This window comes from Coregonus lavaretus (assembly GCF_964263955.1).
Source record: "Coregonus lavaretus genome assembly, chromosome: 11".
NCBI classification, from domain to species: Eukaryota; Metazoa; Chordata; class Actinopteri; order Salmoniformes; family Salmonidae; genus Coregonus; species Coregonus lavaretus.
The window spans coordinates 50,828,923-50,854,770 of NC_139998.1; the positions used below are offsets into that span (position 1 = coordinate 50,828,923).

Genomic DNA, 25,848 nt, shown 5'->3' on the forward strand with positions numbered 1-25,848 from the left:
CCAAGAGGGTGCCACACATTGTGTAGGAGGAGAAGTCCACTGGCTACACACCTCAGGCTGGTTCCCATAGTAGCCCACTACAAGATTGTCAACAGACTCAATTTTAATCAACCATCTCCCTGACCACCTTCCTCTGATCAAGCCATGAACTGTCCCTCTCCATCTTTGGAGGATGCATGCACTCAATGACTTGGCCACTAATGGTTGAGCTAGCTAGCTATAGGTAGCTCATGATGACGTACTGCTTGTTTATTTTTTGCTTTTGAAGCTCTTCGAGATTTCTTTCTGTCATGAAAAGCGCTATAGAAGTTTAATAAATGATTATTATTATTATTATTATTATTATTATTATTATTATTATTATACTGAACAAAACCATACACACAACATGTAAAGTGTTGGTCCTATGTTTCATGAGTTGAAATAAAATATCCCAGAAATGTTCCATACGCACAAAAAGCTTATTTTCCTCAAATGTTTACATCCCTGTTGGTGAGCATTTCTCCTTTGCCAACATAATCCATCCACCGGACAGGTGTAGCATATCAAGAAGCTGATTAAACAGCACGATCATTATACAGGTGCACCTTGTGCTGGGGACAATTAAAGGCCACTCTAAAATGTGCAGTTTTGTCACACAACACAATGCCACAGATGTCTCAAGTAATTGGCACGCTGACTGCATGAATGTCCACCAGAGCTGTTGCCAGATCATTTAATGTTAATTTCTCTACCATAAGCCGCCTCCAACGTTGTTTTAGAGAATTTGGCAGTATGTCCAACCAGCCTCACAACCACAGACCACGTGTAACCATGCCAGCCCAGGACCTCCACATCCGGCTTCTTCACCTGCGGGATGGTCTGAGACCAGCCTACCTGGACAGCTGATGAAACTGTGGGTTTGCACAACTGAAGAATTTCTTCACAAACTGTCAGAAACCGTCTAAGGGAAGCTCATCTGCGTTCTCCTCATCCTCACCAGGGTCTTGACCTGACTGCATGCAGTTCGGTGTCGTAACAGACTTCAGTGGGCAAATGCTCACCTTCGATGGCCACTGGCACGCTGGAGAAGTGGGCTCTACACGGATGAATCCCGTTGTCAATTGTACCGGGTAGATGGCAGACAGCGTGTATGGCTTCGTGGGGTCGAGGGGTATACTGATGTCAACGTTGTGAACAGAGTGACCCATGGTGGCGTGAGGTTATGGTATGGGCAGGCATAAGCTATAGACAACAAACGCAATTGGATTTTATTGATGGCAATTTGAATGCACAGAGATACTTTGACAAGATCCTGAGGCCCATTGTAGTGCCATTCATCGGCCGCCATCACCTTATGTTTCAGCATGATAATGCACAGCCCCATGTCGCAAGGATCTGTACACAATTCCTGTAAGCTGAAAATGTCTGAGTTCTTCCATGGCCTGCATACTCACAAGACATGTCACCACCCATTGAGCATGTTTGGGATGCTCTGGATCGACATGTACGACAGTGTGTTCCAGTTCCTGCCAATATTCAGCAACTTCGCACAGCCATTGAAAAGGAGTGTGACAACATTCCACAGGCCACAGTCAACAGGCTGATCAAGTCTATGTGAAGGAGATGTGTCGCGCTGCATGAACCAAATGGTGGTCACACCAGATACTGACTGGTTTTCTGATCCACGCCCCTACCTTTTTTAAAAGGTATTTGTGACCAACAGATGCATATCTGTATTCCCAGTCATGTGAAATCCATAGATTAGGGCCTAATGAATTTATTTCAATTGACAGATTTCCTTATTTGATCTGTAACTAAAATCTTTGAAATTGTTGCATGTTGCGTTTATATTTTTGTTCAGTGTAAATGTCCCCAGTAGGTGTATTCCGAGCCATGTATTTAAAGAGTTGGGACATTGAGGTTTCTGCATTATGATGCATTTACATGACACTTCAAAATTCTATGGCAGCCATGTTAGTGCCCCATTAACAATACATGGGGAATATTTAAATAATGCTATGTAAATTCTAAAAGTTGGTCCAACTTTCTAAATCTGGCTCTTGGTGTAATCATCTCCAGTCTAGTGCTTATTCTTCATCACAGCTCTATAGTTGGATTAATTTAGTTTAGCCTTTGAAAACCTTTGAAATTCCTCAACAATAGATCAGGTTTGACCACATTGTGTTAATGGTCAACATCACATTCTTCTGCTGATAAATATGGGGAGAATGGAGAGAGGGAGAATGGTCTCATTGTTGTTTAAAGGGCCTGAATGTCGTTGGTCGGGCCTGAATGATGTGTTCCTTTGCTTAGCTGTAAAACGGAAACACATGTGAGGCTTATACCATTGCTAATACGCTGTAGCTATAGCAGAATAGGGGCCAGATGCTGTGGACAAATGTCAAACAAACCTTCTCACTCCATCTCGGAGCAGAAAAAAATGAATTGTGTAATGTTGTGAAAGGCAGAGGCCCAATTAGAATGGTTTCCAATCACGACGTGTTCGGACACTTACTGATGTTGTCTGCGTGTCAAATAATAATTTAATTAATGATTGTCGAATTGATCAGTGATATGTAAAGACAGCATTCTATCTGAACACGGATATCTAAAAAAAATCGAATAAATGCCTCACGCCATGTCAAATATCAATCCAGACTGGTTATTCAATCCATCCTGAATGAATTCCATGGCAGCCCTGGCATACTAATCTGTTAGGATATCTTTGTGTGAGGTATCGCACACTCCCAACCACATATCCATCCTGTTGGCTTGCTTCGTGGGTTTGTCCAACCTGTAAACGAGAGGATGGATGGATAGAGGGATGAATAGAATGATAGATGGCTGGACTGGTTGTCCTGATACCTCTCTTTCTCCTGGTCCTAATAAGAGTGCTGCTTGTGGTCGGGAAGCAGGCCTCCAACCCTGTCATTTCCTCCCAGCCTCTGTGGTTGAGATGTCACTACTAACTAACTGATGCACTGCTTTATTAAGAACTGTTGTGCTTGTGGGCCAGTTTACACAAATGGCTCTTTATTCTTACCATATCCTTGATGTTACTGATGTCAGCTCCTTCTGGCAGAGCTACAGCGTCACTGTCCTGGTAGAGGGGTTGACGTTACACTACATTACAGTCATTTAGCAGATGCCCTAACACAAAGGGAGAGACTGACATTCAGTGTAGTTTAGTGTAGCTTATGTGTAGCAATCTGTAGCGTATTTGGGGATCAAACCCACAAACCTGATGTAGTTAGCGCTGTGGGCTAATTAACTAATCATTCTGGTTAGAGGGATAGAAGTCTCACCTATCCCTTCACTCCAGTCACTGTCCAGACAGCATATTGGCCTTGTCCTTCAGCAGAACATCAGGTATTCCGTATGACAAACCTTGATGTTAACGTCCTGACGTTACCTCAGCTCTAAAGGTACATCTGACATTACCTCAGATGTAATGGTACATCTGACATTACCTCAGATGTAATGGTACATCTGACATTACCTCAGATGTAATGGTACATCTGACATTACATCAGATATAATGGAACATCTGACATTACCTCAGATATAATGGTACATCGGACATTACCTCAGATATAATGGTACATCTGACATTACCTAAGATCTAATTGAACATCTAACATTACCTCAGATCTAATGGTACATCTGACATTACCTCAAATGTAAAGGTACATCTGCAGAGGAAAGGGAAGACATGTTTTTTAGGATTCCTGCAATGCACTGGCCTGGGTTGTATTACAGTCCACTATAACATTTTATTACAGTGTAACTTACTGTGCTGATGTATAGAACAGAGTAAAACTGATCTATACGACAGACTACCTATAATTCTGATGTATATTACCTTGAGACCACTGCTAGCTACATATACCAAGGGGTGGGATTAGAATTTAGACTGGTAACTCTGACTAAAATCAGTGGGAATGCAGGAATTCAGCTCAGAAACATGTTTGATATGTCAAAATAATGATTTCACTCTGGGAACTCTGTTCCCACGCATTCTGCCCCAATTCCACCCCACGTGATAGACTGCAGTTTAATGTGTGTTCACGTGCCCAGATACCATTGGCAGAGAGACAGGTTTTCACGTTTCACGTCTTGGCTTTACATTGGTATGCAAAATGTCCAAACAAACATTGAAATACAAACATTGAAATTCATGCATGACTCAAAGGAAAAACAAATCATCTCTCTTACACTCCAACATCCAACGATGGCACTGCTCCCGCTCAATTTTATTTTGTTCACTTTTTCTTCTTGACCGCTTGTATTGTACAGTAACCCCATCTCTCTGTTTGATTGACAGCTGAGGCCGTTCCCCCACCTGGAGCAGGACGTCCTGAGTGAGTGTCTGTCGGTGCAGCACTTGCAGGGCTCCGCCCCCTCCCAGCACCAGCACCTGAATTGCCCCACCCCCTCGCAGCAGCACCTGTTCAATGGGAAAGACGGCCGCTCCCCCGGACTGGGCCAAGACATCTTCACAGGTGCACACCGGAGGTCACTCTTCCCCCTAGCCCCTAACCCCTGGCCTTTTAACCCCAGATCCTAATACTCCAGGTAGAAGTTGCCTGTAGTGGCAGATCTAGGATCAGCTTATCCTTTCCAATTCTTAACCGTAATCATTAAGGAGGGAAATGCAAGATCAGTGTGTAAGTGCAACTTCATTCTACTCTGACCTTTAACCTCACATATGACCAATCCACCAACACACTGATCTATCTTTTGTACTACAGTAAACTTTGACATTTGAAATTATGGCAGACACTGTCCCAGCACTGATTTCCTGCCATGAAGACAATATTGGCCTGAGTGTGTTAAACTCAATCTCATGCTGAATTTGATACTGATGAATTAATTATTCCTGATTCGGTTTAGAATCGCTTCACTTTCCCTGGTTCAGAGTATTTTCCATTTGAAAAGGACTGGGTGGAAATCAAACTGAGATGTACAGTATTAATAAAGAACATCTGCAAACAACTAACATTTGTGATTTGCAAATAAAACTGACCTCCGATTCACATTCAAAAAGTGCTTACTTTTTTATTAAACTTGAAAATCTCTCAGATCCCATAGACTCTAGTAGTAGGCCAGTGACTTGTGAAAGAGAGGTTGATGACCAGGAAGAAATATAGTGGTACTATGGAGGAAAGGAGAGATGCCCTGCAGTGTCCACAGTTTATGGACACATCTGCCATTGTTTGCTCAGTTAGTCCAATCCAGACGCCCCATCGTTCTCTCTTATTGTTACAGGAACACAATGCACACTTACTGGGGGGACTATGAAAGCTCAAGTTGTCTTTGATTATCGAATCGATTCTTTCAATCTTGGCTTCTTTCCTTCCCTCTCCCTTGAGTGGATGTGTTGCAAATGGTTTCTAGGCCGCCGTGTTTGTTGGGTTTACGCCAGACGGAATGAAATGGGATTCATCATGATGAGTCTTCTTCTTCTTCGCATGTGTTGGACTTTATTCTCTAGCCAACAGAGGGAGGATAGTCAGCAGGACTGGCAAACTACGGAGACTCTCCAATGTTAACACTTCTAGAGCTGACAGTTAGTAACATTTCTAGAGCTGACAGTGAGTAACACTTCTAGAGCTGACAGTTAGTAACACTTCTAGAGCTGACAGTGACTAACACTTCTAGAGCTGACAGTGCCTAACACTTCTAGAGCTGACAGTGTGTAACACATCTAGAGCTGACAGTGAGTAACACTTCTAGAGCTGACAGTGAGTAACACATAGAGCTGACAGTTAGTAACACTTCTAGAGCTGACAGTGGGTAACACTTCTAGAGCTGACAGTGAGTAACACTTCTAGAGCTGACAGTGAGTAACACTTCTAGAGCTGACAGTGGGTAACACTTCTAGAGCTGACAGTGAGTAACACTTCTAGAGCTGACAGTGAGTAACATTTCTAGAGCTGACAGTAACACTTCTAGAGCTGACAGTGAGTAACATTTCTAGAGCTGACAGTGAGTAACACTTCTAGAGCTGACAGTGTATAACACTTCTAGAGCTGACAGTGAGTAACACTTCTAGAGCTGACAGTGTATAACACTTCTAGAGCTGACAGTGAGTAACACTTCTAGAGCTGACAGTGCCTAACACTTCTAGAGCTGACAGTGAGTAACATTTCTAGAGCTGACAGTAACACTTCTAGAGCTGACAGTGACTATCACTTCTAGAGCTGACAGTGAGTAACTTCTAGAGCTGACAGTGAGTAACACTTCTAGAGCTGACAGTTAGTAACACTTCTAGAGCTGACAGTGAGTAACACTTCTAGAGCTGACAGTGAGTAACACTTCTAGAGCTGACAGTGACACTCACTTCTAGAGCTGACAGTTAGTAACACTTCTAGAGCTGACAGTTAGTAACACTTCTAGAGCTGACAGTTAGTAACACTTCTAGAGCTGACAGTGAGTAACACGTCTAGAGCTGACAGTGAGTAACACTTCTAGAGCTGACAGTGAGTAACACTTCTAGAGCTGACAGTGAGTAACACTTCTAGTTTTTTTTGTATTATTATCAATTATACAGTGAAATGCCTTTCTTGCAAGCTCTGCAAAGGATGATTGTATGTGAGTGTGTGTGCGTGCGTGTGTGTAGAGTCAATATAAATGTGTGTGCATGTTATGTGTGTGTTGGAGGGTCAGTCTGTGTGTGAGTGTATAGAGTCCTGTTAGTGTGCACTTCCTCCCTGTAGTCTGTCTCATCGTCGTCGGTGATCAGGCCTTCCACCGTTGTGTCGTCAGCAAACTTGATGATGTTGTTGGAGTTGTGCGTGGCCATGCAGTCGTGGGTGAACAGGGAGTACAGGAGAGGACTAAGCACACTCCCTCGTGGGGCCCCGTGTTGAGGGTCAGCATGGCGGAGGTGATGTTGCCTACCCTCACCACCTGGGGTCAGCCAGTCAGGATGTCCAGGATCCAGTTGCAGAGCGATGTGCTCAGTCCCAGGGTCCTAAGCTTGGTGACGAGCTTGGAGGGGACAATGGTGTTGAACACTGAGCTGTAGTCAATGAACAGCATTCTCACATAGGTATTCCTCTTATCTAGGTGGTTGAGGGCAGTGTGGAGTACAATTGAGATTGCGTCGTCTATGGATCTGTTGGGGCGGTATAGAAATTGGAGTGGGTCTATGGTGGCTGGGATAGTGGAGTTGATGTGTGCCATAACCAGCCTTTCAAAGCATTTCATGATTACAGATGTGAGTGCTACATGGCGGTAGTCATTGTGGCATGAAGCGTTACAGTTCTTGGGAACAGGAATGACGGTGGTCATCTTAAGACATGTGGGGATTACAGACTGGGACAAGGAGAGGTGAATATGCCTGCCAGTTGATGGGTGGATGTCAATGCAAATAGTCCGGGTGGCCATTTGATTAATTGCTCAGCAGCCTTATGGCTTGGGGGTAGATGCTGTTAAGGAGCCTTTTGGACCTAGACTTGGCGCTCCGGTACCGCTTGCCATGCGGTAGCAGAGAGACCAGTCTATGACTTGGGTGACTGGAGTACGTTCATCTCTAGGAGACAGAATGCGTTTCCTTCCTGAGCGGTATGACGGTTGCGTGGTCCCATGGTGTTTATACCTGCATACTATTGTTTGTACAGATGAACGTGGTACCTTCAGGCGTTTGGAAATTGCTCCCAAGGATGAACCAGATTTGTGGAGGACTACAATTGTTTTTCTGAGGTCTTGGCTGATTTTCTTTTGATTTTCCCATGATGTCAAGCAAAGAGGCACTGAGTTTGAAGGTAGGCCTTGAAATACATCCACAGGTACACCTCCAATTGACTCAAATGTTGTCAATTAGCCTATCAGAAGCTTCTAAAGCCATTACATCATTTTCTGGAATGTTCCAAGCTGTTTAAAGGCACAGTCAACTTCTGACCCACTGGAATTGTGATACAGTGAATTATAAGTGAAATACTCTGTCTGTAAACAATTGTTTCACGCACAAAGTAGATGTCCTAACCAACTTGCCAAAACTATAGTTTGTTAACAATAAATTTGTGGAGTGGTTGAAAAACGAGTTTTAATGACTCCAACCTAAATGTATGTAAAATCCGACTTCAACTGTAGGTCCTGGATGGCAGGAAGCTTGGACCCGGTGATGTACTGGGCTGTACGCACTACCCTCTGTAGCGTCTTACAGTCAAATGCAGAGAAGTTGCCATACCAGGCAGTGATGCAACCGGTCAGGATGCTCTCGATGGTGCAGCTGTATAACTTTTTGAGGATCTGAGGACCCATGCCAAATCTTTTCAGTCTCCTGAGGGGGGAAAGGCATTGTCGTGCCCTCTTCACGACTTTCTTGGTGTGTTTGGACCATCATAGTTTGTTGGTGATGTGGACACCAAGGAACTTGAAACTCATGACCCGCTCCACTACAGCCCTGTCGATGTGAATGGGGGTGTGCTCAGTCCTCCTTTTCCTGTAGTCCACAATCATCTCCTTCGTCTTGCTCACGTTGATGGAGTGGTTGTTGTCCTGGCACCACACTGCCAGGTCTCTGACCTCCTCCATATAGGCTGTCTCATCGTTGTCGGTGATCAGGCCTACCACCATTGTGTAGCAAACGTAATGATGATGTTGGAGTCGTGCTTGGCCACGCAGTCATGGGTGAACAGGGAGTACAGGAGGGGAATAAGCATGCACCCCTGAGGGGCCCCTGTGTTGAGGATCAGCTTGACAGATGTGTTGTTGCCTACCCTTTCCACCTGGGGGCAGCCCATCAGGAAGTCCAGGATCCAGTTGCAGAGGGAGGTGTTTAGTCCAAGCGTCCTTTGCTTAGTGATGAGCTTTGTGGGCGCTATGGTGTTGAATGCTGAGCTGTAGTCAATGAACAGCATTCTCATTTAGGTGTTCCTTTTGTCCAGGTGGGAAAGGGCAGTGTGGAGTGCGAATGAGATTGCGTCATCTGTGGATCTGTTGGGGCGTTATGCGAATTGGGGGGGGTCTAGGGTTTCCGGGATGATGGTGTTTATGTGAGCCATGACCAGCCTTTCAAAGCACTTCATGGCTACCGCGGTGTGTGCTACGGGGTGGTAGTCATTTAGGCAGGTTACCTTCGCTTTCTTGGGCACAGGGACTATGGTGGTCTGCTTGAAAATTGTAGGTATTACAGACTCGGTCAGGGAGAGGTTGAAATGTCAGTGAAGACACTTGCCAGTTGGTCCCCGCATGCTCTGAGTACATTTCCTGGTAATCCGTCTGGCCCTGCGGCCTTGTGAATGTTGACCTGTTTAAAGATCTTGCTCACATCGGCTACAGAGAACATGATCACACAGTTGTCCGGAACAGCTGGTGCTCTCATGCACACTTCAGTGTTGCTTGCCTCGAAGCGAGCATAAAAGGCATTTAGTCCATCTGTTAGGCTCACATCATTGGGCAGCTCGCGGCTCGGTTTCCCTTTGTAGTCCATAATAGTTTGCAAGCCCTGCCACATCCAACGAGCGTCAGAGCCGGTGTAGTAGGATTCAATCTTAGTCCTGTATTGACACTTTGCCTGTTTGATGGTTCGTCTGAGGGCATAGCAGGATTTCTTATAAGCATCCGGATTAGTGTCCCGCTCCTTGAAAGCGGCAGCTCTAGCATTTAGCTCGGTGCGGATGTTGCCTGTAATCCATGGGATATGTACGTAGGGTCACTGTGGGGACAACGTAAATCGATGCACTTATTGATGAAGCCGGTGACTGAGGTGGTATACTCCTCAATGCCGTTGGCTGAATCCCAGAACATATTCCAGTCTGTGCTATCAAAACAGTCCTGTAGCGTAGCATCTGCGTCATCTGACCACTTCCGTATTGAGCAAGTCACTGGTACTTCCTGCTTTGGTTTTTGCTTGTAAGCAGGAATCAGGAGGATAGCATTATGGTCAGATTTTCCAAATGGAGGGCGAGGGAGAGCTTTGTACGCGTCTCTGTGTGTGGAGTAAAGGTGGACTAAATGTTTTCTCCCTCATGTTGCACGTTACATACTGGTAGAAATTAGGTAATAGGGTTTAAGTTTGCCTGCATTAAAGTCCCCGGACACTAGGAGTGCCGCTTCTGGATGAGCATTTTCTTGTTTGCTTATGGCCCTATACATCTTGTTGAGTCTGGTCTTAGTGCCAGCGTTGGTTTGTGGTGGTAAATAGAAGGCTACGAAAAATATAGATGAAAATTCTCTTGGTAGATAGTGTGGTCTACAGCTTATCATGAGGTACTCTACCTCAGGCGAGCAATACCTCGAGACTACCTTAATATTAGACATCGCGCACCAGCTGTTATTGACAAATAGACACACACCCCCACCCCTCGTCATACCGGACGTAGCTGTTCTGTCCTGCCGATGCACGGAAAACCAAGTCAACTGTATATTATCAGTATCGTCGTTCAGCCACGACTCGTTGAAACATAAGATATTACAGTTTTTTATGTCTCAAACGGAGCTCATCCAGTTTATTCTCCAGTGATTGCACGTTGGCCAATATAACGGATGGTAGAGGCGGGTTCAAAAGTTATTGTCGGTTATAAGAAATGATAGCAGATACATTTAGTGAAAATAAAGTAAAGATAAACACCAAAATAATCACAAAATAGCTAAGTTAGAGCTCGCAAAACAGCCCCCATCCAGTAGTTGCTGCAAATGTGTAGGTTTTTAGCATGGCTTGGTTTTTGGTATGTTAACGTTGTAGTCTCTAAAGACGGGCAACAGGTACCCGAGCGTTGGGCCAGTAACCGAAAGGTCGCTGGTTCCAATCCCTGAGTCAACTAGTTGAATCATCTGTCGACGTGCCCTTGAGCAAGGCACTTAAACCTAATTGCTCCTGTAATGCTCCTGTAAGTCGCTTTGGATAAGAGTGTTTGCTAAATTACTAAAATGAAATGTAAAGCTGAAGAGATGTTTGATAGGCCCAATCTTACTCAGGAAGATGTCTTTCTTCCTTTTAAGACCTGAATTCGTGTTTTTCCGTATCCACTGCAATACCTTCAACTGCTAGAAGTTCATAGGTCCATGTCAATATGACAGGCTACAAGTCTGGCTATGCCACCAAGTGTCATCTACAAACACCACCATAACCCTTCAGCACCCTCATAGAACCCCCTCCAAATTCACAGAGAACCCTGACAGAACTCACACAGAATACTTTCAGAACCATCACAGACCCTTGTCATAACCGTCACACTCACAATCAAACATTTCTCAGGTCCGTCACAGAACCCTCAGAACCCACATAAAAAACCCATATAGAATCCTCACAGAACGCTCCCGGAACCATCCCCAAACGCTCAAGGAACCCCTGCGCCACTGAGCAGAGCGATGAAATTGAAGCAAATCACAGCCATTATTTGTAGAATGTTTTCTGGTCTGGTAGCAGATGTTGGGGCTAAAGGGGAAACCATTTAAGGTCTGTGATTGATGATTTTGGGGTAATGAATCAAGCTTGTAACCATTTCAGAGAGCTGTCAGACAGGCCCTTCTTCCACTTGAGCACAGCTGGGGGAAGAGTACTGCAGAAACCAGGAGCAGTCCTCTCCTCACCGCCTCACTTCCCCTGGACACTGGGAAAGACATTACAGATAGGACAGTGAGGAGAGATTTACAGTACAGAAGGAGCATTGAGGAGCAGAGGGGGCTGCTGACTGGAGTCTCTTGCCCCTCTTAGGCTACCTGAGAGCCCCAGGACGGAACTGAGCTGACCCCAGGACAGAGCTGAGCTGAGCTCTTTCAAGTGGAGCTCTCAGCAGAGCATTCAGCTGTCATTGGGATTTGTCATGAGCCTCTCTCTCACTGTTACATTGGTGATGTGGATCACCATCCAACAGGACTGCCTTCTGATGTTCAGACGGCAACGTCAGACACATTTAGACTGCTACAAATACTAAGGGGCTGGCACACACACATGCACACACACACACACACACAAATCCCAAGCCACAGAGCCTGCTCTCTCACCTCCACTCAAGTCTTATAAAATCTTCTCATGAAGTCTCAATACTATTCTTTGTAAGAAATAGCATTGTATTCAATAACAAAATCTTTAAAGTGGAACTGACAGAGTTTAAACTAATTTGCAGATATGAAACAAACAGACTATCCTAATATCAGTCAATATAATCAAATTCCCAGTTTATGCTTCAAAACCAACTTTATAAGAGGTTTTAAAAATAGGTTTTATTTGACTCAAAATTCCATGACGTACAGTAAGACATTGTTGGCAGAATAGATGGAAGCAGTTCAATGCATGATTAATATAATTCACCAATACATTTCTTGGTAGTCCAAAAAATATTGCTATCAGGTTGTAAATCACATCTGACATGATAGCTGCCTCCATCCATTCAGGATGAACTGTTTCAGTTACAATGACTCAATATTTTGAACAGCAACGGACGACTGTAACTAAGCCTGGGAATGTCAATACAATCAAACTAGAAAGGGCAATGATCACAAGTCAGTCATAACGTAGCTAATAGACTAGCGCACGTGTCAAACACAAGGCCCGCGGCCGAATACGACACACAAGCAAGTATAAATGAGTCAATGGTTGATTCATCTACTTTATGAAATTACAGCCTGATGCGCTCGCGTTGGTGAATTGAACTTCAATTGCCCTGCTTTTGTGTGTCCCGTTTACAGCACACAGTGGAGGGAAAGTGTACAGACACATGCCACAGTCCTAGCTAGGCTAATAAAATGTTGCTTTCTGGCTTCGGTTATTAAAGCTTGACAATGAATAACCAAAAAACTAAACCTGCAACAAAACACCCTGCTCCTCCGAACACTCCACTGGCTTCTAGTTGAGGCTTGCATCTACTACAAGACCATGGTGCTTGCCTACGGAGCTGTGAGGGGAACAAAACCTCCTTACCTTCAGGCTCTGATCAGACCTTACACCCAAACGAGGGCACTACGTTCATCCACCTCTGGCCTGCTAGCCCCCCTACCTCTACGGAAGCACAGTTCCCGCTCAGCCCAGTCAAAGCTATTCGCTGCTCTGGCACCCCAATGGTGGAACAAGCTCCCCCACGACGCCAGGACAGCGGAGTCACTGACCACTTTCCGGAGACAATTGAAACCCTACCTCTTTAAGGAATACCTGGAATAGTATAACAGTAATCCTTATACCCCACCCCCCATAAAAACAAAAAAGAAGTGGTTGTCCCACTGGCCATCATAAGTTGAATGCACCAATTTGTAAGTCGCTCTGGATAAGAGCGTCTGCTAAATGACGTAAATGGAAATGTAAAATGCAAAGGAGAAATATGTAGGCCTATTACAGAGACATTTGAGCAGTAGTCTAGGCTGGCTACTCAGCTACAATACATTTTGAGCGCACCATACAGCAATGCTGCATTCAACCGTACCAGTGATCCATGCAGTGCAAAACAATGATAAACATGTTTTAAGTTTAAATGTTACAACAACCTATAGCTATGTTTTTGTTATTTGGAGTTATTAAATGCTTTTTGATTAGCATATTGTGCACATCTGCAAGCATAGCAGCAATGACTGGACAAATATTATTTATCTCTTCTTTTGTTTTAATATGTTAAAATACTAGATACAACATCCTATGTACATAAGTGGACATTATAAAGGGCCATATTTTTTCGAATAAAACAATGGGCAGTTTAGGTCGCAGTTGCACGTTTTTTTTGTAAAAACAAATATGCTATGTCTGGCCCGCAAATTCGTTGTGTTTTTTCAATATGGGTTGTGCGCTGATTGAGTTTGACACCCCTGGGCTAGCGTACCTATTTATGTAGCTAGCAATGTTTTTAGCAAGCTAAAAACACGGAGCCTAATGTTAGCTAGCTAGCTGCTGGTAGGATGCCATGTCATTGGAGGAGTGGGTGAGTGACCGACTTTTTCCCCTCATACAGTGCATTCGGAAAGTATTCAGACCCCTTGATTTTTTCCACATTTTGTTACGTTACAGCCTTATTCTAAAATGGATTAAATAAAACCTTTTCCTCATCAATCTACACACAATACCCCATAATGACAAAGTGAAAAGAGGTTTTTAGATTTTTTTTTCAAATGTATTAAAAATAAACAAACTGAAACTGAAATTACATAAGTATTCAGACCTTTTGCTATAAGACTCGAAATTGAGCTCAGGTGCATCCTGTTTCCATTTATCATCCTTGAGATGTTTCTACAACTTGATTGGAGTCCACCTGTGGTAAATTCAATTGATTGGACATGATTTGGAAAGGCACACACCTGTCTATATAAGGTCCCACAGTTGACAGTGCTTGTCAGAGCAAAAACCAAGCCATGAGGTCGAAGGAATTGTCCGTAGAGCTCCGAGACAGGATTGTATCGAGGCACAGATCTGGGAAAGGGTAGCAAAATATTTCTGCAGCATTGAAGGTCCCCAAGAACCCAGTGGCCTCCATCATTCTTAAATGGAAGAAGTTTGGAACCACCAAGACTCTTCCTAGAGCTGGCCGCCCAGCCAAACTGAGCAACCAGGGGAGAAGGGCCTTGGTCAGGGAGGTGACCAAGAACCCGATGGTCACTCTTAAGGAGCTCCAGAGTTCCTCTGTGGAGATAAGAGAACTTTCCAGAAGGACAACCATCTCTGCAGCACTCCACCAATCAGGCCTTTATGGTAGAGTGGCCAGATGGAAGCCACTCCTCAGTAAAAGGCACATGACAGCCTGCTTGGAGTTTGCCAAAAGGCACCTAAAGGACTCAGACCATGAGAAAGCAGATTCTCTGGTCTGATGAAACAAAGATTGAACCTGCCACCATCCCTACGGTGAAGCATGGTGGTGGCAGCATCATGCTGTTGGGTTGTTTATTCAGCGGCAGGAACTGTGAGTCAGGATCGAGGGTTTTTGCTTTGTCATTATCAGGTATTGTGTGTAGATTGATGAGGGGGAAAAAACAATTGAATCAATTTTAGAATAAGGCTGTAACGTAACAAAATGTGGAAAAAGTCAAGGGGTCTGAATGCACTGTATCATTTTTCGGTGGCTACAGCTAGAGATGCAGGTGTCATTTGGTTAACTAGTAAGAAATGTTAAACCCCTTGCTAGCTAGCTAGCTATGCTGAACTTGAACGATATCCACAGTTAGCATATCTCTTCGTTGTCAATCAAATGTATTTGGCATTGATCAAATGGGTGAGCAGGCAAGATCCCATTCATTTGTCAAAAAGTGGGTTGGGACCAGCATGCATTGGCAGGCAAGTTGCAGAAGGACGAGCAGGCTACTATCTCCATCGTTTATCAGTGCAATTTTGACAGACAACTAGCTGAAAAAGTTTGAGAGGGTTTATCTAATGTTCCCTAGTTAGACTTTAGCTCATCTCTCTCTGGCTATTATTAGGTGTTGATCTTGTTGTTGATGATGTGCATAGGCAACTGAGGGAGAGATAGATTACCTTTTCATGGTTGTTTGATCAATAGGACTATGAAGTTCCCAAATGTAAGAGGACTTCTGTGGAATTTACATATTTGCAGAAATCCATTCAGGTGTATTTTGTGGCTTTTGGCGAATGCATTCTAATGACCTAAAGTTGTGCTGTTGCTACTTCCTGTAAACACACAGTCCAGTTCAAAGTGAATCATGCCAGGCCCGTGTGGCAAATTACTTATTTGCATATAGGCCTACTGTAGCTCTGATTGACTGTAGCGCACTGGTCTGCATAGACTCCGGTCCTGGACAAGACAGACGTTTTTATTAGCTTTTATTTACTGCAGTGTCTATTAATTGTCCAAATGCACAGCCACTTTCCCACTCTATATATTAAACACATATACAGTACCAGTCAAAAGTTTGGACACACCTACTCATTCAAGGGTTTTTCTTTATTTTTACTATTTTCTACATTGTAAAATAATAGTGAAGACATCAAAACTATGAAATAACACATATGGAATCATGTAGTAACCAAAAAAGTGTTAAACCAATCAACATATATTTCTTCAAAGTAGCCACCCTTTGCCTTGATGACAGCTTTGCACACTCTTGGCATTCTCTCAATCAGCTTCATGAGGAATGTTTTACCAACAATCTTGAAGGAGTTCCCACATATGCTGAGCACCTGTTGGCTGCTTTTCCTTCACTCTGCGTTCCAACTCATCACAAACCATCTCAATTGGGTTGAGGTCGGGTGATTGTGGAGGCCAGGTCATCTGATGCAGCACTCCATCACTCTGCTTTGTGGTCAAATAGCCCTTACACAGCCTGGAGGTGTGTTTTGGGTCATTGTCCTTTTGAAAAACAAATGATAGTCCCACTACAAACCAGATGGGATGGCGTGTCGCTGCAGAATACTGTGGTAGCCATGCTGGTTAAGTGTTCCTTGAATTCGGAATAAATCACAGACAGTGTCACCAGCAAAGCGCCCCCCACACCATCACACCTCCTCCTCCATGCTTCAGGGTGGGAACCACACATGCAGAGATAATCCATTCACCCACATCGCGTCTCACAAAGACACGGCGGTTGGAACCAAAAATCTTGAATTGGACTCCAGACCAAAGGACACATTTCTACCGGTCTAATGTCCATTGCTTGTGTTTCTTGGCCCTAGCAAGTCTCTTCTTATAATTGGTGTCCTTTAGTAGTGGTTTCTTTGCAGCAATTCGACCATGAAGGCCTGATTCACACAGTCTCCTCTGAACAGTTGATGTTGAGATGTGTCTGTTACTTGAACTCTGTGAAGCATTTATTTGGGCTGCAATTTCTGAGGCTGGTAACTCTAATGAACTTATCCTCTGCAGCAGAGGTAACTCTGGGTCTTCCATTCCTGTGGCAGTCCTCATGAGAGCCAGTTTCATCATAGCGCTTGATGGTTTTTGCGACTGCACTTGAAGAAAGTTCTTGAAATGTTCTGCATTGACTGACCTTCATGTCTTAAAGAAATGATGGACTGTCGTTTCTCTTTGATTATTTGAGCTGTTCTTGCCATAATATGGACTTGGTCTTTTACCAAAAGGGGTGGGGGGGGGACGTCCCTCCCACTCTGTCTGCTGGGATATCCTGTTTGGTAGTCTGCTTGTTGCAGGAGGCCAGTGGGCAGAGCTGGGGAGGATCGTCAGCTGATGTAGCGTACCTGGGCTTGCTTGGCCTGCAGGCTATAAAGGGTGGCCACATCAGCTTCCCTGACTGGCAGGCTGGCTTCCATCACCTTTAGGTTTTTGGTTTGTTTTCACCATACAACTCCCTCTCCACTCATCCACATGCTGCATACACTACTGATCGTACAGACGTCCACAGCTTATGTTACATTTTTTGTATTTATTATTATTTAGTTTAATAAATGTGTTCCTTTTTACGTTTAAGTCATGTGTGGTCTCCCTTTGTTGTTACGAACTATGAGCCAGGTCATAACACTATAGAATTTTTACAAATGCCTTACTATATGTAATTCTCAAACATTCTATGAATTTATGAAAATGTGAAAATGACCATATCTAAGCGCTCGCTTCTCAGAAAATGTACAAAAAAAAGGTGTCATATTCTTCCTGGGGGTGTATACATTTCATGTTGCTAAAACGCTGTCAGTTCCACTTTAAAGGACAATCAAGGCCAACCCCTGTGGCAGCACAAATAATGTACTGTAAATCACAAACAGCACAAAACAACAGAACATTTCTTTTTCAAAGCCTTCTCTGATTGGATGATCAGTTGTCAAAACAAAAGCTTGTTGCCATGAAAAGCCATTTAATTTGGTCAAAGGGAACATGGCTGAGCAAGGGCCTCGAGTTGATTCGGCACATTTTATGAATTAACTTTGTTTGTCTTTCAGGCCTGTACACTGGCTCCAGCACCCCCCATCACAGTGTCTCGGTGGAGCTCCTCTCCCCAGGACCAGCCCCCACCACTGGCTCAGCCTCAGCCCCTGATCTGCCCCCCAGGCAGCCCCGCCTGGAACGAGACCTGAGCAGCCCGCATCCTCTGTCCCCTCTGTCCACCATGGAGAGCACACGCGACGGGTGAGTTCCCTACTATACATACACTACTGTTACATGTAGTTCATCATACACACACTCAGTTGGGTATACCCTTGTTCAGTGGCATCAATTCAGCTAAACCTAGGGTATGCAAATAGGGTATAGGGTATGGCAAGTGGGTTGTGGGTTGTGGGGGGGTTAGAAGTTGAAGCTCATTTACTGCATTTCTACACAATTTAAAAACTCTAAAATGCTATTTGGAGAACAGCAAAAACGAACAAAATTGACCCCATCCATTAATTATCACCGCAATATTAAGTTTAACGGTAGGTGGAACGGCATACACAATGTCAACCACTACTCAATCTCATCATAAATTGACTCATTTGCTTGTGGAACGAAGCATACAGTGCAACGTGGAATAGATGCACACTACATGCTATCAAGTCACTACAAGGCAAACATCAGCAGGCGGCGCGTGAGTTTCAAGTTTGGGGAAGCCATTTATTCACCATAAAATTGCACCGTTTGCAGACTAATGTATGACATGTGACACATAAGCAACATATTCACAGTAAGTGTGTGCATATTCACTGTCTTTGTCATTGGATCAGTACCACTGGAAAGTTTGGGTCAATAATTCCCTCCTCCAGGCTAGATCGACGTCATACAGATGTAAGATATTAATTTGAGCCAATGATAAGGACCGTGAACACGCTCACCAGGGATATGTTGCTTATGTGTCATGTAAAGTTAAGTAGAATTGCATGAAATGTGTATATAGAATGCAAACATTTTTCACATGCAAAGAAAGGAGAAGCAACGTCTCTGATTAGTCCTATAACACCAGGCCGCTCAGGCATGCACAGTTCAGAGCTGTCTGTTTTGCTAATAGTGATTGACTTATATTATTAGCCTTAATTATGACTATGCAATCTACTCATCACATTAAGAATAGTAGCCTATCTGACATTAGTCTGCAAACGTGATGATATGCATGCAATCCTTTATTATAAAGGTGCAATTTTATGGTGAATAAATGGCTTCCCCAAACTTGAAACTCACGCGCCTACTGCTGATGTTTGCCTTGTAGTGACTTGATCGCATGTAGTGTGCATCTATTCCACGTTGCACTGTATGCTTCGTTCCACAAGCAAATGAGTCAATTTATGATGAGATTGAGTAGTGGTTGACATTGTGTATGCCGTTCCACCTACCGTTAAACTTAATATTGCGGTGATAATTAATGGATGGGGTCAATTCTGTTTGTTTTTGCTGTTCTCCAAATAGCATTTTAGAGTTTTTAAATTGTGTAGAAACTTCCCCAAAAATCCACACAAATCTCTTGCCAGAGAGAGAGAGAGAGAGAGAGAGAGAGAGAGAGAGAGAGAGAGAGAGAGAGAGAGAGAGAGAGAGAGAGAGAGAGAGAGAGAGGTCTACCTACGGCAGCCTTTCTCAATAGCAAGGCTATGCTCACTGAGTCTGTACATAGTCAAAGCTTTCCTTAAGTTTGGGTCAGTCACAGTGGTCAGGTATTCTGCCACTGTGTACTCTCTGTTTAGGGCCAAATAGCATTCTAGTTTGCTCTGTGTTTTTGTTAATTCTTTCCAATGTGTCAAGTAATTCTCTTTTTGTTTTCTCATGATTTGGTTGGGTCTAATTGTGTTGTTGTCCTGGGGCTCTGTGGGCTCTGTTTGTGAACAGAGCCCCAGGACCAGCTTGCTTAGGGGACTCTTCTCCAAGTTCATCTCTCTGTAGGTGATGGCTTTGTTTTGGAAGGTTTGGGAATTGCTTCCTTTTATGTGGTTATAGAATTTTACATCTCTTTTCTGGATTTTGATAATTAGCGGGTATCAGCCTAATTCTGCTCTGCATGCATTATTTGGTGTTTTTCGTTGTACACTGAGGATATTTTTGCAGACTCAATTTGGTGTTTGTCCCATTTTGTGAATTCTTGGTTGGTGAGCGGACCCCAGACCTCACAACCATAACGGGCAATGGGTTCTATAACTGATTCAAGTATTTTTAGCCAGATCCTAATTGGTATGTCGAATTGTATGTTCCTTTTGATGGCATAGAAGGCCCTTCTTGCCTTGTCTCTCAGATCGTTCACAGCGTTGTGGAAGTTACCTGTGGCGCTGATGTTTAGGCCGAGGTATGTATCGTTTTTTTGTGTGCTCTAGGGCAACGGTGTCTAGATGGAATTTGTATTTGTGGTCCTGGCAACCTTTTTTTGGAACACCATTATTTTTGTCTTACTGAGATTTACTGTCAGGGCCCAGGTCTGACAGAATCTGTGCAGAAGATCTAGATGCTCTCACTCTCTCTTAGCATGTTTCCTATTAGTGTCTATGAGATCCAGCAGAGCACAGTAACAAAGCCAACCTGTCACCAGGAGGCACTGTGTGTGCTGTACAACACAACAGGGTGAAAACCAGAGAGAGAAAAATAGCCTTTTCAGCATTAAAAATCATTGGGAGGCAATTGGGATACAATCAAGCATGGCAAAAATGGTAACACAATAATTGTTTTACTTAGATTGGTGTGTGTGTCTGTGTGACTGTGAGAATAGGTGTGTGTGTGTGTGTGTGTGTGTGTGTGTGTGTGTGTGTATAACAAGATACATTCTAGGAAACACACATGATTACTTGTGAATTTGGCGTAAGACATGGTGGACAGGTCCGTTTCCAGCATAAACAGTGAGAAAAGCAGACATGGAACCGTAACCTTTGTAAACGTGCTGGAGCTGCAATGAGTTGTCATGTTAGACCGGGTACTTTCTGGAAGGTTATATGTTTTTTCAAGCATTAACAGCAGGAATAGAGCTCTGTAGAATTACAATGCGGTTTCAGGACTTCTTGGTACGTAGTACTACATACAAATACTGCTACTTGGAGAGAGACGGAAAGTGAAAAGAGGGTGCTGAGGATATTGTAACACCAGTTACACTACAACACACACACAGTCGAACGCACGCGCGCGCACACACAAACACACATACACAACTATGATGACATATTGGATGTGAGACCGGGATCTGTTTTTCAGCAAGGTTGATGAGGTCCATCTGAAATAGACCACTGTGAGTGGACAGTAAGTTTCCCTACAAATGAAAATAAAGTGCCAGCTGGTAAGACATAAGTGATCGCTCTGGTTCACGTCTGTCCGTTTTCCCACCCAACGCTCCTACCTGTACGTCTGTGATGCGATGACAGCGTTTCATTACGAGAATTACAGCAATTTGTGTATTTCATCAAATTGGAATATCTAACCAAAGGAAATGTACGAATATCTAACGAAAGAAAATGTACGAATATCTAACCAAAGAAAATTTATGAATATCTAGCTGAATAAAATGTACGAATATCTAACCGAAGAAAATGTACGAATATCTAACCGAAGGAAATGTACGAATATCTAACCGAAGGAAATGTACGAATATCTAACCGAAGGAAATGTACGAATATCTAACTGAAGGAAATGTACGAATATCTAACTGAAGGAAATGTACGAATATCTAACCGAAGAAAATGTACTACATTCGGTCACTGGACTACTTTATCAGCCCATCTAAGAGAGAGAGATAGCTGAGCCAGGACCTACAAGCTGGGTATGAAACTTCTACTTATATTTGCCTGAAGGTGGAGCATTTGATTACATGTTTAAAGCCTTGAGTATACATGCCGCTGCCAAAGTCAATAGCAACGCCACACTTGTTTTCCCAAACGGTTTAGCAGGACATTAAACATTTTGACAAAATGAGCTAACTAACCTGACTAGTGCTGCGGCAGCCTCTGACCTCATAGCTAAATGTGTTTACCCTGGCTCAAATGGGCCATTTAGAGTCATTTTACTTTGTAAATACCAGTGTCATTTTTCTGAAGCTAATATTAAAATATGCCAGTTAAAATAAGTTTTCTGTGATCCGTGGTATACACATGAAGCTCAGAGCAGGAGCTAGAGACACTTGGGGCCTCTCCCAGATGTGCCCATTCTACAGTTGGTGAAGGCTTTAGCTATAGTGGTGATGGGTGGTAAAGGTTGTCATTCAGTGCCTTCTATAATGGCATTTTTCCTGTGTATTGATATTATTTTACAACAGATGGCATTTATGAAGTGTTTCAGTGTTTCCTACAGTGTTTCCGGCAGTTAGCTCAATAAAACTGACAGATAGCTTATATGGGCCCAGGAAAAGCTCCTTGACTGCTTAGGTTTGGGCCATAGGGTTAGGTTAGCTCAGAGCGGCCCGTCTCTCACGCGTGGCTTTAGCACGCTAACCAGAACCAGGCGTGTTTCCCCCGTCCCGCACCAAGCCACCCTAGCCCATCCATCAGAGGTGCTTAACGGTGGGCCACCGAAGGGGGACGGACGGGGAGAAGGGGGGTCTGATCTATGGACGGACGAAGGGAAGGAGGGACTGATCGATGGACGGACAGAGGGAAGGGGGGTCTGATTCATGGACGGACGGAGGGAAGAGGGGTCTGATCCATGGACGGACGGGGGGAAGAGGGGTCTGATCCATGGTCCCCAGTGGGACAGGAAGGGCAGGTGACGAAAGACGAACGAGGAGCAGAGCAGCTCTCCTCATGAATCTTCATTCAGAGCAGCGTGCTCTCATTCCATTTTTCTTTCCATCCCCTTATCCCTGAGGAACAAAGCCTTAGAGGACAGATCCTAGAACGGTGAAGGATTGCATCACTGCCAATTGTATTTTTGGCTTCTTATAGACTGTATATAACCAGACAGAGTATCCAGTTCTGATAATGTCCATGTCACTTCATACATGCCTGCTTGTGTTGTAGGAATGTGAATACGTTTGGTTGGATTGTTTTGGCACGAGGGTGATGTTACAGTGCCCATGTTGGAATGTGTAGTCTTGATCCTTTTGGTCTGTCCTAAGAGTTCTGAAGCCAAGCTTATTGCAAGGCTCAATCTACAGTTGAAGTCGGAAGTTTACATACACTTAGGTTGGAGTCATTAAAACTCGTTTTTCAACCACTCCATAAATTTCTTGTTAACAAACTATAGTTTTGGCAAGTCGGTTAGGACATCTACTTTGTGCATGACACAAATAATTTTCCAACAATTGTTTACAGACAGATTATTTCACTTATAATTCACTGTATCACAATTCCAGTGGGTCAGAAGTTTACATACACTTAGGTTGGAGTCATTAAAACTCGTTTTTCAACCACTCCATACATTTCTTGTTAACAAACTATAGTTTTGGCAAGTCGGTTAGGACATCTACTTTGTGCATGACACAAATAATTTTCCAACAATTGTTTACAGACAGATTATTTCACTTATAATTCACTGTATCACAATTCCAGTGGGTCAGAAGTTTACATACACTAAGTTGACTGTGCCTTTAAACAGCTTGGAAAATTCCAGAAAATGATGTCATGGCTTTAGAAGCTTCTGATAGGCTAATTGACATCATTTGAGTCAATTGGAGGTGTACCTGTGGATGTATTTCAACACCTACCTTCAAACTCATTGCCTCTTTGCTTGACATCATGGGAAAATCAAAAGAAATCAGCCAAGAGTCTGGTTCATCCTTGGGAGAAATTTCCAAACACCTGAAGGTATCACGTTCTGTACAAACAATAGTTTGCAAGTATAAACACCATGGGACCACGCAGCCGTCATACCGCTCAGAAAGGAGACGCGTTCTGTCTCCTAGAGATGAACGTACTTTGGTGCGAAAAGTGCAAATCAATCCCAGAACAACAGCAAAGCACCTTGTGAAGATGCTGGAGGAAACAGGTACAAAAGTATCTATATCTACAGTAAAATGAATCCTATATTGACATAACCTGAAAGGCTGCTCAGCAAGGAAGAAGCCACTGCTCCAAAACCGCCATAAAAAAGCCAGACTACGGTTTGCAACTGCACATAGGGACAAAGATCGTACTTTTTGGAGAAATGTCCTCTGGTCTGATGAAACAAAAATAGAACTGTTTGGCCATAATGACCATCGCTATGTTTGGAGGAAAAAGGGGGTTGCTTGCAAGCCGAAGAACACCATCCCAACAGTGAAGCACTTGGGTGGCAGCATCATGCTGTGGGGGTGCTTTGCTGCAGGAGGGACTGGTGCACTTCACAAAATAGATGGAATCATGAGGAAGGAAAATTATGTGAATATATTGAAGCAACATCTCAAGACATCAGTCAAGAAATTAAAGCTTGGTCGCAAATGGGTCTTCCAAAAGGACAATGACCCCAAGCATACTTCCAAAGTTGTGGCAAAATGGCTTAAGGACAACAAAGTCAAGGTATTGGAGTGGCCATCACAAAGCCCTGACATCAATCCTATAGAACATTTGTGGGCATAACTGGAAAGGCGTGTGCGATCAATGAGGCCTACAAACCTGACTCAGTTACACCAGCTCTGTCAGGAGGAATGGGCAAGAATTCACCCAACTTATTGTGTGAAGCTTGAGGAAGGCTACCCAAAACGTTTGACCCAAGTTAAAAGTTGTGGAAGGCTACCAAATACTAATTGAGTGTATGTAAACTTCTGACCCACTGGGAATGTGATGAAATAAATAAAAGCTTAAATAAATCATTCTCTCTACTATTATTCTGACATTTCACATTCTTAAAATGAAGTGGTGATCCTAACTGACCTAAGACAGGGAATTGTTACTAGGATTAAATGTCAGGAATTGTGAAAAACTGAGTTTAAATGTATTTGGCTAAGGTGTATGTAAACTTCCGACTTCAACTGTATGTCTGCTGAATCAAATCGTATTCCCGGAATCATTTTCACTTCAACGTATTTCATTGAGTCATATTCACTGAGTCATATACAGTGGGGGGAAAAAGTATTTAGTCAGCCACCAATTGTGCAAGTTCTCCCACTTAAAAAGATGAGAGAGGCCTGTCATTTTCATCATAGGTACACGTCAACTATGACAGACAAAATGAGAATTTTTTTTCCAGAAAATCACATTGTAGGATTTTTAATGAATTTATTTGCAAATTATGGTGGAAAATAAGTATTTGGTCAATAACAAAAGTTTCTCAAAACTTTGTTATATACCCTTTGTTGGCAATGACACAGGTCAAACGTTTTCTGTAAGTCTTCACAAGGTTTTCACACACTGTTGCTGTTATTTTGGCCCATTCCTCCATTCAGATCTCCTCTAGAGCAGTGATGTTTTGGGGCTGTCGCTGGGCAACACGGAATTTGAACTCCCTCCAAAGATTTTCTATGGGGTTGAGATCTGCAGACTGGCTAGGCCACTCCAGGACCTTGAAATTCTTCTTACGAAGCCACTCCTTCGTTGCCCGGGCGGTGTGTTTGGGATCATTGTCATCCTGAAAGACCCAGCCACGTTTCATCTTCAATGCCCTTGCTGATGGAAGGAGGTTTTCACTCAAAATCTCACGATACATGGCCCCATTCATTCTTTCCTTTACACGGATCAGTCGTCCTGGTCCCTTTGCAGAAAAACAGCCCCAAAGCATGATGTTTACACCCCCATGCTTCACATTAGGTATGGTGTTCTTAGGATGCAACTCAGCATTCTTTGTCCTCCAAACACGACGAGTTGAGTTTTTACCAAAAAGTTATATTTTGGTTTCATCTGACCATATGACATTCTCCCAATCCTCTTCTTGATCATCCAAATGCACTCTAGCAAACTTCAGACGGGCCTGGACATGTACTGGCTTAAGCAGGGGGACACGTCTGGCACTGCAGGATTTGAGTCCCTGGCGGCGTAGTGTGTTACTGATGGTAGGCTTTGTTACTTTGGTCCCAGCTCTCTGCAGATCATTCACTAGGTGCCCCTGTGTGGTTCTGGGTTTTTTGCTCACCGTTCTTGTGATCATTTTGACCCCACGGGGTGAGATCTTGTGTGGAGCCCCAGATCGAGGGAGATTATCAGTGGTCTTGTATGTCTTCCATTTCCTAATAATCGCTCCCACAGTTGATTTCTTC

At 43.6% G+C, this 25,848-nt stretch overlaps 1 protein-coding gene across 1 annotated transcript in view; it reads left to right on the forward strand.

The window, feature by feature from the left end:
• glis1b (GLIS family zinc finger 1b) overlaps nt 1-25,848 on the forward strand; it is a gene marked incomplete at its 5' end in the record, with an annotated part of 50,690 nt that overhangs the window by 13,703 nt on the left and 11,139 nt on the right. The window contains 2 exons of the mRNA XM_084172095.1: nt 4,307-4,484; nt 17,753-17,939. Of these exons, the coding sequence (XP_084028221.1) occupies nt 4,307-4,484; nt 17,753-17,939 (365 nt within the window). The remainder of the gene's footprint in view (nt 1-4,306; nt 4,485-17,752; nt 17,940-25,848) is intronic.